The sequence below is a fragment of the Calliopsis andreniformis genome, chromosome 5 (assembly GCF_051401765.1).
Source record: "Calliopsis andreniformis isolate RMS-2024a chromosome 5, iyCalAndr_principal, whole genome shotgun sequence".
Lineage (NCBI taxonomy): Eukaryota > Metazoa > Arthropoda > Insecta > Hymenoptera > Andrenidae > Calliopsis > Calliopsis andreniformis.
In genome coordinates this window covers 336787-356072 of record NC_135066.1, presented here as the reverse complement: position 1 = coordinate 356072, position 19286 = coordinate 336787, and the positions used below count along the sequence as shown (strand labels likewise).

General features: G+C 52.3%; 1 protein-coding gene across 3 annotated transcripts; it reads right to left on the bottom strand.

Annotated features, from left to right (window-relative positions):
- Nucleotides 1–1559: 1559 nt before the first annotated feature.
- Nucleotides 1560–18801, bottom strand: LOC143178866 (uncharacterized). 3 transcript variants are annotated; one of them, XM_076377777.1, is made up of 6 exons: nt 17663–18801; nt 10772–11024; nt 8921–9194; nt 7858–8022; nt 2494–2570; nt 1560–2365 (listed from the first exon to the last, which is right to left on the bottom strand). In XM_076377777.1, the coding sequence occupies exons 1-6, from the start codon at nt 18306–18308 to the stop codon at nt 1696–1698; spliced, it is 2085 nt and encodes a 694-aa protein (XP_076233892.1). In that variant the 5' UTR covers nt 18309–18801; the 3' UTR covers nt 1560–1695. The 3 variants fall into 3 exon arrangements, with proteins under 3 accessions (XP_076233892.1, XP_076233893.1, XP_076233894.1); XM_076377778.1 differs by having other exon boundaries at nt 1560–2353; XM_076377779.1 differs by lacking the exon at nt 2494–2570 and having other exon boundaries at nt 1792–2353.
- Nucleotides 18802–19286: the final 485 nt, after the last annotated feature.

Genomic DNA, 19286 nt, shown 5'->3' with positions numbered 1-19286 from the left:
CCCGCTCGTTTCCGCGCCCCAACACGCCGACTCGTTTCCTCCTCCTCCCCCTCCTCCTCCTCTGTCCTTACTTTTTTCCTCTTCTTTCGAGTTTGAAACGCGAAATGGAGTGGACGTGGATCGGGCAGGAAATGGGCGTTTCAGCGACAGCTTCCAACAGAAGAACAGAACAGTCGCGTCTTTTATCATCTTCTCATTTCGTCGCGGTCCCTATCGTTTCGTGTCCTGTACTCCGACAGGGATCGTCAGCGATTGAGTCTTCGCGGAGACGCAGCGACGCCAGTCTAGGTCAATTAGAGGAAGGAAACGATAGCGAAGAGAATTTGGTGAAGAAGACTAGCCTAGCGTAGCTTGATAAAATAAAGGGTGAGCGAATCGGCTCGTAAGTCGTAACGTTTTATGTATTCAAATAAAGAAGGTCGATGCGCGTATTCGCACGCAACCGGCCACGAGCTAGTCGGACCCGGTTCGGCCACCGGCTAATGGCTTTATAATGTCTTCGTTTCGCATTAAAACGCCACCGGTGCCGATCCGTGAATATTCCAAGTCCACTGCTTCCGAGGAGGCGATAAACTTTCGGCTTGCTCCTCTGCCTTACCTACCTTTCGCCTCGACCCTCTCCACCGGAGATTTGCGACGCTGCGAACATCCTTCGTTATCTAATCGCCTGGCTGCTCGAGAATACACCCTCGAACTAACTCGGTTAACCGAGTACAAGGCTGAGAGCACCGTCGGGGCTTAACGCGACAAATTCTGCTTCGAATGAAACCGTAAGAAAATTCTTCTCATCGGACAGCAGCTAACCACCACGTCCAAGAAATGGACAAGAGAAGAGAGGACACGTTGGGACTGTACGAAGAAATAGGCAGGATCGGTATAAGAGTTTATTGGGTCTATTTACAAGGGAGCAGCTTGCACAGCGATAGCTATGTATTCCCACAACATAAGCATCAATGGTATAACGCTCTACGCTAATGCAATCGCCGTCGCATTAATAATCGTCGATTAAGTTGTCGTGGAAAAGGCGCAAGGCGTGTACGCGTGCCTTCTCCGTTTTCGAGAGACCCTCTTACGTTTCGGACACCTAAACGTCTTGGTCGGTTTTTCTTCTCATCGCCTGCCTGTGCGTGTCACGCTGCGCCTTACCACGTATAGTACGGTACCGAAACATAAATAACGACAACGATAAGTCATGATACGAAATATACAACTTATGTTACAAGAACGGAGCCGATGTTTTCTAGGATTTGCAATTTCATGCCTATGTATATTTATATATGTATAGCTATATACATTAGACGCTGCCATACAATTGTATCGTATGTATAGCTAAAAATGTATATACGTGCGACATTTAGATACGCGTACGTATGTACAGTGCGCGTCTTTTTTTTCGACGCGCTCGAATCTGCTACGCGTTTCTCGCGATTCAAGATACAACTGCTTGGAAACATATGGTACAAAGTATGAGAGTCAAGATTCGACCGTGTATCGGTACTTCGATACCTTCCAGGTCGTTGTTTTCGAAATCGAGAAGGGATCGCGTTTCGTGGTTTCTCCGAGGTTTGGTCGCGGGCAACCACGATCGGGCTTTCCCATCGCTGACGGAAAGGTCGCGCAGCGACGGTAAATGGTCCCGAGGTTTCCGCAGCGGGGAATGTCGCGCGATCGAGCCTCGACGACGCGACGGCGAGACTACGAAGGCGAGAGATCGTGAACGTCTCTGCCGAGGCTGTCAGTGGGAGAAGGAGTCGCTCTCCTGACGGGTGAGAGCGAAGCTCCGACTGGGGTGGAGGACTTGGGAACGGCCGCGGTGTGATAAGGCGAGAATCGATGGTGCGCCAGAGCCAGTGCCGATGGATAGAGGGGCCGTGGCGCGGCTGGACTCGTCGTCGTTGGATTCTGCGCGCTAGAACCTGCCAACTGCTGCTGCTGCTGCTGCTGCTGTTGCTGCTGCTGCTGCTGCTGTTGCTGTTGCTGCTGCTGTTGGTGATGAGCAGCAGCGAAAAGAGTCGGCCCTATCGAGGAAGCCCACCAGAGGTGTCCGAGCTGCTGTTGCTGCTGCTGCTGCTGCTGCTGCTGCTGTTGATGCTGCTGCTGCTGCTGATGGCTCGCACCAGCGGGCGAAGCACCAGGATATACCAGAGCCGGGCCGACCAGTTGCGCGTAAGGGCTGACCGCGACCGCCGCCGCTGCCCGCAGCAACATCTGAGACCTCGCCGCCCAAAGCGCCTTCTCCTCCAGGCTGAGGTTGCTCACCGCGCCGGCTGCCTGCAGCTGATCCATCTCGAACGGAAGCCGATGAGGAAACCTCAGCGACTGCTGTTCCGCCAGCATCGATTCCATCGTCTCCCTGAAAGGGAAGCTGCTCCATTATGCATTTTTCTCCTCGCCGAAAAACGCGCCTAGCTGATAATCGATCGATTCCTCCTTCAACCGACATCTATCATCGATCATGCCTTCGCTCTCCAAAGATTTCAAAGGTGTGTTTACCTCTCGAAATCGGTGAGACGCGACGAGTCTCGGAAGCCTTTGGCAAACGGATTGCTGTCGATCTTAAGCTTCGTGATCTGAAACAGAAAGAACACAGAGACGATTCGCGGGACGCACACGACTTCACCACCGTTGCAGATTTCACGATCTTACGTGGAGCCACGCTCGTTAGTCACTTGTCTATCTCTTTCCCTCTCCCCCCCTGACCCTCGGAAATTACGTCACCAGATGGCGGAACGACGCGTGGCGGAAAACGACCGGCTGTTTCGAAACGGTTCGTTCCATCGATCGGAAGTCAACGGCTCGTAAAATTAGAAGAAGGCGGGAAAATCATGTATCTACCGATCGTGAGAGGGAGAGAAGGGGAAGGGGAAGGGGAAGGGGAAGGGGAGGAGGCGGAGGACGATCTCGTTTTCAACGTTCGAGAATTGTTCAGCGACGCGCAAACGCGATTGGAAGTTCCTGCATTTTAAAACGCGCGACACGACTGGAAGGTTCAGAAACGAAGGTCGCATCGCGATAGTCCGGAGTCCAGATAGTCGATAGTTGTCGATAAGTCGACAAGGTCCTGAGACACCCTCGCGGAAATCCACCCTAATCGTAAGACGTCTGCGCGCCCCAAGATGGGCGTTTCGCGTTACCCATCCGGACGACTGGCCACCCACGTCGCAGCGTCGCAACGGATGCACAGGTGGCCTCAGTCAAACTGTACGCGTTAAATTGGCCGGATATGACAGAACCCTTCCCGTAACTTCCGCAAACCTTCGGTGACCTTTGGCCCTTCTCGGCCGACTCACTCGTTTCGCGCCGCGGCGGAGATACGCGTGACAGGGGTTGAAGACGCAGTAGGGGGGACAACCCTAAAATCGTACAGACATTCGCCGCTCTCGTTCGGATGAATTTCGAAAGACTGTTCGACAGCTAGAACGGCGAATTTGCTTATTTGGTAAAAGGATCCGGTAGTGTGGAAGGGAAGGTCGACCTAGGCGGGAAAGCTGGGATGGAGAGGTTAGAAGAGAGGAAAAAGAGGGACGACAGAGTCGGTGTCAAGTGGGTGGTCCAATTACCCTACGGTTTCGCGCTCACGAGCAGCACGTGCAGCCTGGTAATAAGACTCTTTCCTTCAAAGCCGAGGCTAAGCCGCGCTAAGCCCAGAGCTGCCTCGGTTTTAGTTACGATTCCGCTGACATCATTAGCCAAACATCTGGCCCACCTCCGCCGCCGCCGCCGCCGCCGCCGCCGCCACCGTCCTCTTCGTCGTCTAGCTACTTCTGCTCTGCTCTGCTCTGCTCTGCTCTGCTCTGCTCTGCTCTGCTCTTCCCTTCGACCTCCGCGCTGCGCCGTCTCCCCCTCCCGCGCCCTTTTCGTGCCAGTTCACCTCCTCGTTTTACGATCGTTTCTCGCTACCTACCACGCTAATATCACGACCGCGTCTTTGAAACGGACCCGAGGCCTGTTACTTTGCGCGAAACTTCCTCTTTGATATCGTGCGCTTCATTTTACTCTCGCCCCAGTGCGCCTATCATCGCTGACACGACTCTACTCTCACTGACATACCTTTTCTCGCCGCGCCACGAACGAACATTCGTCGAACATAAGTTATCGCGTGGACGAGCTGTTTGGTATGGTATCTGAATCGCGCGGTAAAAAGGAGCGACGCTGCTCGCAGGAATGGGCCCCGTCGAAGTTATACGATTTCGTTGACACAGGCCAACCAAACGCTTGGACCACTTCCCAGACCGATTTACAACGTCCCACGGTGGACGCGCGGTACTCGCGGCACTCGCGGCGAGTGCTAGGTCGTGATAAATTTCCCACCGTTCTTCTCCTCTCTCTCGGCCGATGCCAAACTATTGCCGGGAGAAATAAATCGTTCCAGCCAGCGCTGCGTGTCCCGCCAGATATTTTACTCTATATCGGGCTAGCGCGGTAACGGAAAGACCGCGAAAAAATACCCAAGATTTTTCTTCCCGACGCCGATTCAACCGAGGTCGTTACCCTTTTGCGTTTACCGACCGTCCTTTGAAAACGGAAGAAGGCGTCACGCGATACCTGGAAGCGTAAAATTTCTGCGATTTCGAGCGGCAGCGAGCCCAAGCAATTTTCTGCGGAAACGAACAAAAGCGCGACAGATAGCGTTTGCTGATCGAAGGACAGGTACCCAATTATCGTCCAGCTGCGCAGCGTCGATGAAAATTGAGAGAGGACCTATTCTCCAGGCCTCTCTTCGAACCCGAGGGAACTTGACCAATTCGTTCTCGAGCCGCAGCTTTCGAATTTTCGGCTCGAGTAACGCATCTCGCGAGTAACGGAATTGGCAAAAAAGCTCCGCAGAAGCTCCGCAGAAGCTCCGCAGAAGCTCCGCGAGAGCAAAATGAAGCTGCGGGTAATTGAAAGGGATGCTTTCGCACCCGGCTCCTTACTAATAATAGATTTAATAGAGACGCGCGCGCTCATCGAAGAAGGGATCCCCTCGCGCGAGGCGGTATTTAGTGCCGCGCTGTCACGCTCTGCCTCTCTTCGCCTTCTATCCCTTCGCTATCCCCTTCTCCCATCTCTGCTCTGCCTCTTTTACATACTTTCTTTGCTGACATCGCCTACCATAAACGCGATTAACTTTTCTCGAGTCTCCCGATCGACGCGTTAACGCGAACGACGGCACGAGGGAGCGTCTGGAGAGACGTAGCTCGAGAGGGAAAATTTCTCTATATTTCGAGCATATATAGTTCGAAACGTGCACATCGCAACTACGACGACGCGACGAAGCAAGAGCCGCCGTGTGTGGCTTCCAGAGGGGCCCTCTTTTCCCGCTTCCGAGCCACTGTGTCTCATTTGAACGCGATTATTTATGTTTTCTTTCGTTCCTGCACGCCGACGCCGACGCCTGCAGCCACTAAAACCATCGACTCCTTCTCTCTCTCCTTCTCTTCCCCACCCTCTGCCTTTTGCTTTCGTTCGATCCTCCTTTTCTCGCCGCGTCAATCTTCCGTCCCAATCATTCGCGTTCGTTCCCTCCAGAATTCACGAAATGTGAAACGGTCCAGTGAACCGGTATCCCCCCGCTTCAGCGGCAAACAACTGCATAATGAGTTCAAGTGCAGAGTCACCGCGTACGTATACAAATACCGAAGCACGATTTATCGCCGGAGGCCTATTCGGCTGCGTCGATTTTGTTGCAGACAAGACACATTCGTCTATGAAACTACGGAGATGCAATCTCCGTTGGATGAGTAAAAGTCACGGAAAGCTTGAAACGTCTTAACGATCTCCCGAAAGAGGCGTGTCTGTGACGTTTATCGCGTGTCATTCGACGCTGCCGAGAGAAATTTACGTATACATATATATCTCGTTCCGAGGTGTTGGCGCACTTCCAGCTTTCCTTCTGCTCCGACGAACGTAAACAGTATCTACCTATGTATCTTAAAACAATGTCTCGCGATCGAATTCGATATCGCTTGGCAAATTTCCCTTCTGACCGTATCGATCCTTTCGTCGGGACCATCGATCGTTACTTAAAGGTGACTGATGTTTCGAGAAGAGTAAAATTGGATATCGAAACGATTGGAGTAACTGACGCACGCAGCGGCGCAGCGGCGCAGCGGCGCAGCGGCGCGGCGATGTCGCGTCGACGAGTAAAACGATTAGGAGAGAAGCGGAGGAAGAGAGGAAGAAAGAGTGGAGGGGAGGCAAAGGAGGCGACATCGGATGGCGATAAGGAGCCGGCAGAACGGATGGAGAAATAGCAGCGGCAAGCGTGGCCAGAGGGAAGAAGGACGGGGCAGTTAGGTTATGAATTATGACGCATACGAGCGAGAAAGACGAATCGAGTCAGCCTTAGAGGTCGTTACGAGAGTCGGCAGGGAAGGACAAGAAGAAGGCAAAAACAGTCTAATACGATACGTGGCAGCTCGCGCACGGGAAGTGGCAGTCGGGGAAAAAAGACGTTGCTCTCTGCTAAACGAGCGCACCCTTCGACGACGACGTAAACGACTTAGACGACACAACAAAGAGGACCAGCCGAAGGGCAACATCGTCCTAAGACGATGAGCGACGAGCGACGGGAGAGGAAAGACGAGTGTACCGCGACGAATGAATTTCGAGACGGCCGCTCAACTGACTCAACGAGATCGCGACTCCTACTATAATATCGTACGGCCTACTTCGAATCGCTTACTCTCCGAATCGCTAGTGGAAGAGACACGAAAGCGCACGGTTTTTAACATTTACCGACTTCCTCGTCTGCACTCAGTTCCAGTTCGCTCGTACCTCACGAGTCTCTCGCTTCTCGTCGCTTTCACCAGAAGCCAGAGAACAGAAAGACGAGGGAAGAAGAACGGGCGAGGCGTAACGCGAAGACGATGCGCGATAACGACGAGGGGGAAGAAGGTCGAAGAAAAGGCGAGGAAGAAGGGAGAGGACAAAGCTGCGGCGCGGGACGGCGCGGGACGGCGCGGGACGCGCGGCGGATGAGGAAGGAAAGGGAGGAGAGGGAAGGAACTGGCTGGAGGTAATTGCCGAGGCATCTCTTCGCACCTCATCATCGTCATCAACAGCCGCGTCGTTTTCTCGCGGTGTCGCAGACGACGAGGGTGGGTCGTCAGCGGACCACCCGTTAGCACTTTCAAACCGCTCGATTGCCTCGGTTTTCTTTACATCGAAACGACTTCTCTCCCTCTCTATTAAGACGGAACCGCGCGACGCTCAGCTTTCAAGCACCGGCTGATTCTCCTATTTTTCTTGCGACCGTTTGGCACGTCGCAGCAGCGATCAACGACCGCTACGAAGGTCCATTGTCGTCCGCGAAAGGCACAAATCCGATCGTCGCGGCGCGGAGCGAGGCACCGCGACGCTCGAGGAATGCAAACGAGCCGCGAGCCAGACCACACACGAGGCACTCGCCCCTAAACGACTATCGTAAAATACGGTAATGCTCGACGTCCTCGCGACTCGACCAACAATCTCCGAGAGGAAACGGAATCTCGTTAGCGACAGCTCCGTTCAAACCTTTTTGTCGCGCAACCGATACACAACGAACGGGGCATCTGGCGTGAATGCGCGTACAGACGGGGACGAAAGAGGGACGACGCGACGCTACGACTCGAGTAAATCAGATCTAGAAGACGAAGGGATGAAAGTTGAGAAATTGACTAGGTACGTGCAGTCGTAAATTCAGGCACGCGAATGCATAGCAAACGGATAGGCAATTTATATCTACGTTTCGTGTAGTCGATAGAAAAGAAGACATCACTCGGAACACGGGCGACGGTGAGGAATCGTTCAAGAAGGAACCAAGGGAGGGGAAAGAGGGGGAAAGAGGGGGAAAGAGGGGGAAAGCGGTAGCGAGAAACAAAGCGAAACACTTACGAGTTGATTCTGATAGGCGGTGACAGCGGTGAATATGGCCTCCGGGAATATGAAGGTCTTGTGAGGTTCCTTTTCGAGGTCCGTTATCGGCTTGGCCGTGCCCGAATCCGGTCTCTTCACCAGGTGGATCCTCGGCTGGTATTTGTGCATCGAGTTCAGCACCAGCTGCAAATCGTTACGATTTATAAGAGGATTTACCGGTCGTCGCTCGGTGGCTCATCTTTTTCAGGGATACCGTTCGCAAATAAACCGAACGAGGCACCGTATTAACGAGTTGAACGTTTCAAACAAAGGCAATGCTGCGCGGCCCTGTGCTTTCAGCGGACCGCGGAAAATGTAAACGCCACACACCAGACTGTCTTCGGAGGACTTTGAAACGGGACAAGTCGGATCGATCCCGATGGAATGACGTTTGGAAAAATCAACGTCATTCTCTGAACATCGTCGGGGGGTTGAAGGGACACGAAGAAAAAGATTCCGTCCGTGGAGCTCGCTTTCGTCGTGCCTCGGCAAGAATAGATCGAGAGAACGAGAGAACGATAGATCGGCGATACAGCCGGATCTCTCGAGAAGAAAAAGCGTACGAATTAGGAGCACTTGGCTGCTCTGAGGCATTCCCGCTTACCAGTCAAAAGAATCACTTTGCCTTCGTCTGGCAGCGTGTAACATCCTGAATACAAAATGAGCACCGTGAAGAATGGCTGGTCCGATCGGAGTTCCTATTTACGTCACTCATCCGATGAATTAAGGATCCTGCCGCTGCCGGAGAGGAACGAATACCCGGGCAGGATGGTCTCGCAAACATCACGGACCAATAGAGAACAGAGTGGATGCGGAATCGAGGAAACGTATTAACTCCTATCGTAATAAGCAGCTGGGTATGACCGTCGATTGAAAGTAGATTATTTATCGACTGAAGCGGAGGAGCGGAAACTAGAAGATTGGAGAGCCGCTGGAACGGTATGAAAAAGGTAGCGGCATCGTTGCTACTGCTATCTAGGCGACACAGTCTCGCTCGAGCTTATCGTTAGACTACTAAAATATCGAATGGAAAAATACTCACGTGCCCGTGCCTGTCCATGTCGTTGTTGGTGAGCTTGACTTTCTCGAAGGAGACAACCTGTTTTCGAAGCTGCTCTCCCGTAAAAGGCGAATCCGGATGCACGTAGAGTCGCGCGGGTGCCGGAGGATCGGCCTTCCCAGCTACCAACCAGGAGCTCCTGTGATAAGCGTACCGATATCTCTTGTTATCCACCGGAACGATATCCATCAGGACCGCGTATCGACTGTCCGCCTTCAACCCGTTGAACGACACCCTGCACGTCGGAAACATTCTCCTGCGAAAGAAAGGAGCTCGCAAGAAGAGAACGAACGCTCGAGAAATTGTCGCGCGACGCGGCGTGATGCGGAGGAGAGAGATATCTGAGGGATAGGATCGGTGGTTGGAAAAGGTCCGTGGCAATTTTAGGGTTAACGGGGCTCCGAGGGGGCAGAGGTTCGGTCCTGGCGCGAATGTTTTGCCTCGGAGGCCAAACATTAATACCGTGTCGGGCCCCCCGCTGCTCGACCACTAAAACGCGGGGACACCCGCCGATCTTATCTACGTCTTCTCCTCGGTCCTTGTCGACTCGGTATGCATTCATCCCGCCAGCGCCACGAGTGTGAGTAATGCTTTTATTTATCAACCCGTCCTTTGTTAATGAATTGAAGAAGGCCTGGACGGGGGACGAGAGGCGCTTTCGATTCCCCTCCTCGCTCCTCTCCTAAAAATCGTTTCTTTCCTCGCGAGCGCTTCATGGAATTTTCGTCGATTCGGCATCGAATCAAGCTTTTTCAGACCTTCGCGAATCCCCCCTCGCATTCGTTCACGCCCACATCGCAAAGTTGCGCGAGAGCCCGATCTCCAGCCGATATCGAGGACGAGGGTGGAGTAGCCGGTGGGAGGGGAGATTTCCTGGCAAGGAGGAAAGAACGGAATAGGAGGTAAGGGAAGAGGGTTGTGGGCTGGAGGGGAGGACGGCTCTCGAGTTCTGCCCCTTTAAGTCTTGTGCAAATAACATCGAAGAAGGCAAAGAGCAACGAGGAGAGAAAGGAGGGTGGTTCCGAGCGGCGGTGAGGGTGGCGGCGAAGGGTCGCGCGGAGGGTCGCGCGGAGGGTCGAAAGAAAGAGGACCGGTAAGTCGACGTTTGAAGCGACGAGCAGCGGCGCGACGCAGATCTAATTACTAACGCGCGACTAAGAGTGCTGCAAGGGTGGTGGATCCCCTTCGAGAGCCTCCGAACGTCGGGGAGGAGCGTAGATGTTGCAGTCGTGGCGGGCAATTAGGTGCGCGCTCGCCGCGTCGCCGTTGCCTTCATCTTCCCTCTCTTCTCATCCCTTGTCGCCCCCTCTCGCCCCTTCGCGCCACTTCTCTTACGCGCTTCCATCCCCTTTTAGGAAATCTTCCTACGTTCTCGCCCCGTATAATTTCAGCTTTAACGGTGACGTACGGTACTTGTTCGAATAGCTACTTTACGACTCTACGATTTTCTCTTGCGAGTCGATTACATTATTCTGCGAATTATCTCAACATCGCTATCACTATCGCCAACGAACGCATATCCATGCAAAATTTTGCCATTCGCGAATTGTCAGTTTTCTCCGGCTTCGTAGGAATAGATCAACTGCTGATTCTTCCTACAACTTTCTCTCGAAACGCGGTCACAAATAAACTTGGACTTTACGGATCAATTGGATTTACAAAACGGTAGAAAATCCGTCCTATTCGCGATACGCATACAGGATAGGTGGTAGAGCAGAGCTAGGATGTAAAGGTGTGTAAAGATGTTCGTGATCGACCGAATCGAGCCACTTCCGAGCATTCACGTAGATGCCCGATAATCGTATAGACGCGGTTGATGGAAAAGAATCTTACCTTCCGGTTTTCGTGATGATCATCTCGGTACCCAGCTCGTTGAATTTGTCCCACAAATCTTTCGTCTCAAGATGACAGACGACATGCCTCAACTCTTCGCAGTTGGATCGTTCTTGAAGAAGAGGATTGACTGGGGAAGCAGCTTTGCCGCTAGTGCTTCCGGTGTCATCCGTCTCCGGATCGTCTTCCGCGACGATGGACTCCTGAATCGAGGGGGGCCCACGGACGACGCCAGAGACGCTGGGTTCCCTCTCTGAAGCGCATACGAAAAAAATATTCCTTTCATTTCAGTTTCAATCTACATCAATATCTAACCTAAATTCAAGGAAAAGAAACATCTGCTACGTCGATAAAAAATCATCTTAGACATTTCATCTTCGCAGTCTACCGCGGTAGGATCGTTTACGTTCTTCTTTCCACCGGGCACGACCGGTAGTATCGAGCGGAATGATAAATTAACCCAATTAACGCGAGCAATCGTTTCTCTTACTCGATAGAGGGGGAGGAGTAGAGAGGAGAGTCAGTCAGATTATAGAATGTTCGAAACAGAAGAAATGGATGTAACGGCGGTAATTAATTGTGGCATCGTAGGTATCGTGGCGAGAGGAAACGTCGAGTTGCGTGCGGATAATCTCATGGGTATCTCGGTATATTGAAAGGTTTCCAGCTGCAAGCGATAAGTGCAACGTAAAGTACAGAGTCGGTTGGCCACGAGACCGTTCGTGGACGTTTTACGACTAAGGCTAGCATCGCGAGACTGCCGCTTTGTAAGTGGTAATTCGTCGTCGCTAATGTCCTGCGACGCGGCGCGACGCACCATTCGCCAGTCACTCTTGCGAGAACCATGCTCTACGACACAGTCGCGTCGATTCTTTCGCTAATTACCGGTCAGCCCCAACATTCGATTGCGTAAACGCGATCACGCTGAGTCTAAAGGCGTTCGCCCCCGCTCGGCGAAAGAGCTTTTCTTGCATTTCATTTCGAATATCGCGTCCTTCGTCTTTTACGCGCTCGCGATACCGAGACTAAAATGCGATCGAACCTGGGATGAATTCTTCCTTCTTCCCCGCCTCTCTCTCTCTCTCTCTCTCTCTCTCTCTCTCTCTCTCTCTCTCTCCCTCCCTCTCTCAGTAGAGCGAGGTAGTCGCGTCCTGGTGAACGAGGATAATAACGTGCCGCGGTAACGGCTGGAAAAGGCTAATTATCCACTTACGACGTACCGAAGTTTTACTTTAACGTTATTACTCACCACGATCGTTATTATTTTATTTCACCTCTCAACGATAGGTAGTGTACCTATGCCAGTTTATCCAACGACTCGCTTCTGATTTTCTGCGAAACGGTCATCTATGCACGTACCTACTGGAAAGTACAATTCTCGTCGCCTTATCGTCGACAAGAGAACGAAGCAGAGAGAAACGTACAGCTTGAATACCGAACGAATCTATCGTTTTAGGATTTGCCTGTTAAAGGACACGAAAGCGATTAATTTGTTCGCGCGAGCCATCACTGGTGCGAAATTGATAGCCGGCACCTGCCGTACCTACTGGTTCGCCTTTTCCTAACCAGCCATTATCGAGTTTATTACGGTTTCCACCAGCTACGGCGACGCTAAACGACTCGACGAGATTACGAGGGGTACACGAGTTTGCGATTTTCGCAAAGAAAAACGTGCATCGGCAACGAGTCACGACACTGTCCACGACTGTGATTCGCTCGTGGAAATCGACTTGCCCGAAGATTGTCATCCGTCACGCGTGTAATAAACATCGAATGGAAACGGAACGACTTCTTCCGCGCAACGACGAACTTCACCACCACTGCGAAGAGGCAGGTGCGCGTAACCGATAACTCGGAATTATCGCGCATAAATTAATAACAAATGCATCCTGGCTATTTTACCGACTACTTTCGCACGAGATTTTCAACCTTGATGCTTTGAAGAATTCGCATGTAGGTATTTCGTTAAATGCAATTTCATCCTTAACAACCTTCAAAAGTGCTTTCGCTCGTTAAAACGATTCTTCGTTTCTGATCCTGAAACAGAGAGAGAGAGAGAGAGAGAGAGGGAAAGAGAGGGATTTCAATTCTCCTGTACAGCTTCTTTATTATTCTCGTTCAAGACCATCGATTATTTCAAGATTAACGACAGTTACACGATATAAACCGTAAACCATAATTGTTTCGATCGAAACATATTGAAAGAAGAAGATCGAACGAACGAACGAACGAACGAACGAACGAACGAACGAACGAACCAACCGTCGCGATGACGAGTACCTACAGAAGTAGATAAAATTTGTCGAATGAAGTAGTCGAGGTTGGTTTAAAAAAATCTGGCCAGTAGAGGGGGTAGACAGTAGAGGGGTTGAGTCTCGAATAATTGCCTAGAGGCAAGTGCCTCGCGTGGTCGTGGTAGCTAATTGGTCGGTCAAGAGAGGCTAGCGCGATGTGTGGTCTGTCATCCGCGTATTTTTATTCGACACGGCGAACGGCGGTGTTAAACGACTGACGAAACGGATGACGAGTCGTCGGAATGGTCGGTGGCTACGCGTCTGAGGCCGACTTTCTACCGAGTTTACGACCGGCCTCGTCAAGTGAGTTACGGTTGCGAGTGCGCGCCGCCCGCGTCGGATCAAAGACGCGCGCGAACCAGGACAGATTGAAACGCGTCCCACCGCTAATGTCCTCCCACGATCTACGACACGCAGCTCCCAGCCTCGCCAAACGGAGCTGCTCCTCTCCTCTGCCCGCGAGTCTTGGCGATTTCCGCGTGAGTTTTCTTCACAATTTGCGACCGACCGTCTCTGGATCTCGACTCGACGATATTTACGCGAACCGACCACCTTGTTCCTTTGCCAATCTCCTCCTTTTCTCTGCGCAAACAAAACAGGACGAATTTTCCATCGAGCGTATTTTTAACCGCCGCGCCGCGCCGCGCCGCGCCGCGCCGCGCAGCGCCGATCGAACGATAAAGGTATACAAACCAGTGCAACGGAAGTCTCGGTCCAGCAACGGAGACAATTTTACGAGCGAGAACTACGTTCGCGAGATGAATTACGGGCGTCGTTGGGAGGTAGAAATCTCCGAACAGCGCAAAGTCGGACTGTGACCCAAGACGCAACACAATGCGACGAAACTTTGCTCTATATGTTCGACAAACAACGCGATTCCTATCGATATCGACACCGATAATCGACCAGTCTTCGATAATCGCAGCAATCTCTGCTACAATTACGAGTCTCTTCCTCGTTCATCAGCAAATCATTTCCGACCTTTGTATTTCACCACTGGGATACGACAATCGGTTCCTTTCCCTTATTTTTCTTGCTATCTCGTAATTGCTCCGTCGAGCACACGCTTTCGAATATTTCGGTGACGTTTGACTTGACGAAAAATTCACATCGCATTTCTAAACTATGCAGTTGTAGCCTGAAATGAGCGGGGCAAGTCGAAGCATCAAGACGTTATCTGATTGCGACGGAGAAGCTTTAGCCGATCGATCAATCCGTCGACAGGTAATTAAAAGAGTACTTTGTTTGTTCGTGAAACGTAAATTAATCGAGCCGTGACGAGATACGGTTCTCCGGATTGCACTCGATGGAATTCCCACGCGAGTACTTTGTCCGTGAAATGGTCGATAGCATTTCACTGGATGCGATACGACGCGACGCGACGCGACGCGATGCACCGAAAAGTGGGCGATTTCTTCGAGGATAGGGTGAAGGTATATTCGTTCGATGGAAGTTGAAACGACGTCGCGAACGATTCAGACGCCTCCGCGTGTTCGCGCGCTTTCGGTATCGCCGCGAAACGAGCATCAACGCGACACCGAGGCGTTAACAAACGTTGTTCGCGGCTCGTATCTCAAAATATTGTTGTTTATGCGTGACAACGACACACTATGCCTAGTGCCTCGAGTTTTCACCGATCCACGTGGTAAAGGAAGAAGAGCACGAGTCACCGACCCGATGTACGCCGGAAAGGAAATCATCATTTTTCATGACATTTCACTGTCGTATCTAGTCCTAATTGGCTACCGATCGGTTTTACTCGAGTAACAGTGCACAATCTATGTAATTCTGACTGAACGAACCATATCGCCTCGCTTCAATGTCCGTTGCTTTGCTTAGCCGCTTTGAACAGCGAGCTTTACGCAACGATAATCGTACTGTTTAATAGGGTACGAACTTTTCGTGCTCTCTCGTTTTTAGAACGTATGACAATTCTAACGTCGCGTCGTTAATCATACAAATTGGACCATGAATGAACTAAAAATAATTCACAGGCTTTTCGTAAATCTTACATCGCCGTCCAACTTGTTTTTCTCAAGCGAAGAATGAATCGAGCCGTTCCCCATAAACTATTGCCGTTGAAAATTTGTTCATTCCCTTGGTAAAAAAATTAGCCCGACCCTACCGAACCAGAAACGATTCGTCGCGACTTATCGGTGCCTTCGCTTATCGTTTATCGCGGCAAGGCATCTGACTCGATACGAAGCAGGGAAGCAGATGCAATGGTTGTGTCAACGATTGCTTACATTGCAAATCGGCCGAAGTAAATGGAGAACAAAACGGTATGTAGGTCGCTGCGAGGCGACGCGCCGCGACGCTCCGCGACGCGACGCGAGACGACGCGAGGCGGCGCAATAGAAAAAGTAACGCACGAGTACGCGCTGTCGTTCTAATCATCTTGTTCTCGTGTCGAGTTTACATATGCGCTGTTAATCCACTACTGGTCGTCAGGTCGCTATCTTTTCGCTGTAACATCGCCGATATCGAGCCACTCCACCTACCTTTTTCTTTTTAAAATATTTACAAAAGTATTTGCATGTTTTATCATCTACGATGCATACACACGGATATCTGATTCGTTATCGAGTCCGACCGAATACTTTCTTGTGCAACAGATTTCAATGTAGAACTGTACTTAGATATCTTACAGTTATGTCAGAACTATTCTCACGGGTTCGTTAGATTTGGTGAAATTCGGCTTCGGGGGAAGAAGGATTAAGGGTTCGAGAAGGGAAGATCGTTACGTACATATGTATGTGTTTTCCGGTTGTCTCGAGATGACCCCCGTAGTTTCGGCTTCTCCATCTGGCTGCTAGTTAATCGATCCCGAGCAGATTTCGACCGGTCGTAACTTGTGGCTCGGTCGACACGCCGCGTCGTAGCTTCTCGCTTAACTAAGTCATTGGCTATTTATTACGGTTGACACTCCGACGAAACCCTATACTCGAGCGTGACATTTTTTTCGTTGCCGGTGGCCTCGTGGATACAGGCTACCGTACGTCCGAACCTCTCGACGGCTTAACTATGGATTGCCCTGTTTCGCTCGCCACACGGCCACCTACGTTTTCGAACGTACCACCGAAACTCAATTCTCCCGCTTCAGCGAAACTCTTCTGCGGAGGTACGAAGGCTCGGCTTCGAAGGTTGGACAGATCGACTCCTGGAGAAACAGCTGAACGAGCTAAGCAGAGAATTTGCAATTTCTTGAACAATTGGGAGCGTGCAAAGGTTGACGGCCTAGGCGAACTCCTGGACAGGGGTGGCTGAATGGGAAGCAGAGAGGAGGAGAGGGAGGGGCGGAGGGTGATTGGATGAAAAGGGCGGAGAGGAGTAGGAGCGCGTGTCCAACACACGTGCACGCACACGAGCGAGAGAGAGAGAGAGAGAGAGAGAGAGAGAGAGAGAGAGAGAGGCTGTTGGTCGATTCATCGCGCCGTTTACCCAAGTTTATTTGGGAACGACGGTCCGTTTCCGTGGGTGAATTGCACCGTGGGCAACCGTAAATTTTGTCCGCGTAGAATCTTCGTGGGCGATTATTCGCCGCGGGCGTCCAAGATACGCGATGATGAAACCAAACACCGAGCCGAGTCTCGTTCGGACGGACGTCTGGCTGGGCGAAGCAGCTACGGTCGTTTCCAGAATTCCGATGAGACACCTCACCTGGCCGCGCGAAACGACCGCCGACCAGCGACCGTTTCTCGCCCGAGGAATTAACGTGTCGCTTCATTCAGAACCTCGCCCGTTAAATAATTCATTAACAACTGGATCCTCTCCTTCTCCCTTCCCCTTCTCCCCTCTCTCGCTGGCCACCGAAATTGGCGCAAGAAACGCTTGCCTCGCGATCGAAATCACCGCTTCGCTTCCGTCCTTTCCTCGATCGACAGTCGCGCACGTGTCCGCGTCCCACAAACAGTTCCTAACTGCAGATGGAACGTGATACCTATCGTAAAAACTACAACAAACACTCTGCTACGAGAAGAGCCAAATATGTTTCCTGCTTCTTACAATTAGGTGAGACGAAACAGCGATGCGATGAGAGCAAAAAACGGTGTGAGAAATTCGAGCAAAAACGATCCCGTTTCGCGGAGTAACCTAGACGAAAAAGGCCGACTCAATCCCAAATACATCATAGGTCTGCCAAAGATTTTCTTTCAGCGGCAAGTCTCTCAACGCGTCCACCCGCGCATATCTGGGTGAATCCATTGAAAACGACTTTTCGAATTACGTATTACCGAGTCTGCTGACACTTCATTCTCGTCGGCAATTACGAAGTTTCAACGTTCTGCGATAATATTACCTGTAGCGTACAATCGGCTACAGGCCGATAAGGGTTTCTACGCATTATCAAATCTCTTCCTCCTCGTTTTTCTCTTCCCCCGTTTTATCCGATATCGCAGGTGGTCGAATAAGGTAATGTAGAACATAGGCAATCAGAGTTAATGGCATCATCGAGGTACAGAGAAATTTCGTCTGTACAGGGACTACAGTGACATCTGGCTTCTTGGTCAATTTGCGTTTATTACGCAACGAGGATGGTACAAATGGACAGTCGCAATCAGCAGCTTTTTAAAGTTCGAAGAAGGAAGACGACACTTACCGTGTTGATGCAGTTTGCCGCCGCCGACGGCCTGTTGCTGCAATTGACGATGAAGGTGCGATTGTTGAAGTTGTTGCTGAGGCTGCTGTTGCGATGCTGCCGATGGCGACTGTTGCGGTTGCTGTTGCTGTTGCTGCTGCTGCTGCTGCTGCTGCTGCTGCTGCTGCTGCTGTTGCTGCTGCTGTTGCTGCTGCTGCTGCTGTTGCTGCTGTTGTTGTTGACGGGAATCTCGCGCCATAATGGCGGCTATGCTAAAATCTGTGGCGCACTGACGGTTCGAGTTACAGTTGTTGTTCAAGTTGTTTAAAAGGCTGCTGTTCGGTGAAGGGCTGGAACTCTCGTCACCATCGTCGCGAGTGCAACCGGGCGACAAACCGGTGGACACCGTGGAGGCGGCGGTGCCCTCGGCCTGCATTTTTCTTCCAAGAAACAGATGTCGAGATTCCTCGTCGTCCTCTTCGCTGCTAGCTCCTCCGCCTCCACCGCCTCCTCCTTCGGCTCCTCCGCTTCCTCCACCTCCTCCTCCTCCTCCTCCACCACCTCCTCCTCCTCCTCCTCCTCCGCCGCCGCCACCGCCGATTCCAAACGAAGACAGGGTCAATCCGTTTCTCTTCCTACCGGTGAGGCCTCGCGACTCCAGCAACATCACCTCGCGCTCTGCCTCGCGCAGCTCGCGCCCCTGACAGCTATTATCCAAGGAAGAAGAATGATAGGTTCGCGCGGAACACTCGTTGGTGAGACCTGCTCGTGTCGGAAAAGGTCGTTAGTTCGTCGACCTTCCAGGGAGGAGTCTCCGACATCCTCCCGGAAGATTTTCTCTACCGCCCCGGCGGATTGTGATAGCAACTGAACAACTGATTAAGAGAAACCGAAGCTGCTGCCCCGGAGGGGAGAAAAGATGAGAGGTTTGGCGACGCTAGGCGAAGAGCGGGCGCACAGGCGTCCTCGTGTGCATCGCGACGGACGCGACGGACGACGGCGAGAGACACTGTTTGTTGTGGAATTCGCGAGAGTGGCGAATGGTTGACACTGGCGGTTACACGGCGAAAACGACGGAAACAACTCGGGTTCGATCGCGTCGCGGTTCGCGAAGAGCGCTCGAGTCGAGCAGAGAGCGCAGACAGAGCGAGAAACGAGAGAGCGACCGGTTGCCCGACAGACTGACCCGCGCCACCGGCGGTCGGCTCCTCGTTTCGGCCCCCACCCCCGGCGCTGCACGGCTCTCGAGCTCGATCGTCCGCGCGAAGCGCGCGCGGAGGGACCCGTGGTGTGCGTGAACCCTGTGGCCGCCTCGCCGCCTCGCCGCCTCGCCGCCTTGCCGCCGCGCCGCCGCTAGGCGGGAGGGAGCACGCGCGCGCCACCGTCCACGGGGTGAGAGACGATTCCCGAAGGGGGAGAGAAGGCGACGGTGGGTCGGTAGGCGGCTCTCCCGAGTCAAGCTCCGCCCGACCGATCACCACTCGGCTCCGCCTGCCGCCTCCCTCCTCGTAGACCTTTCCCTCGCCAGGATCAACTCCGCGACCACCTTATTACATCGGTTCCGTCCTTTTCCCTCCTTTTCCCTCCTTTTCCCTCCTTTTCCCTCGAACCCCGCGCGATCTTCAACCGGCAGCCAGCTGTCTCT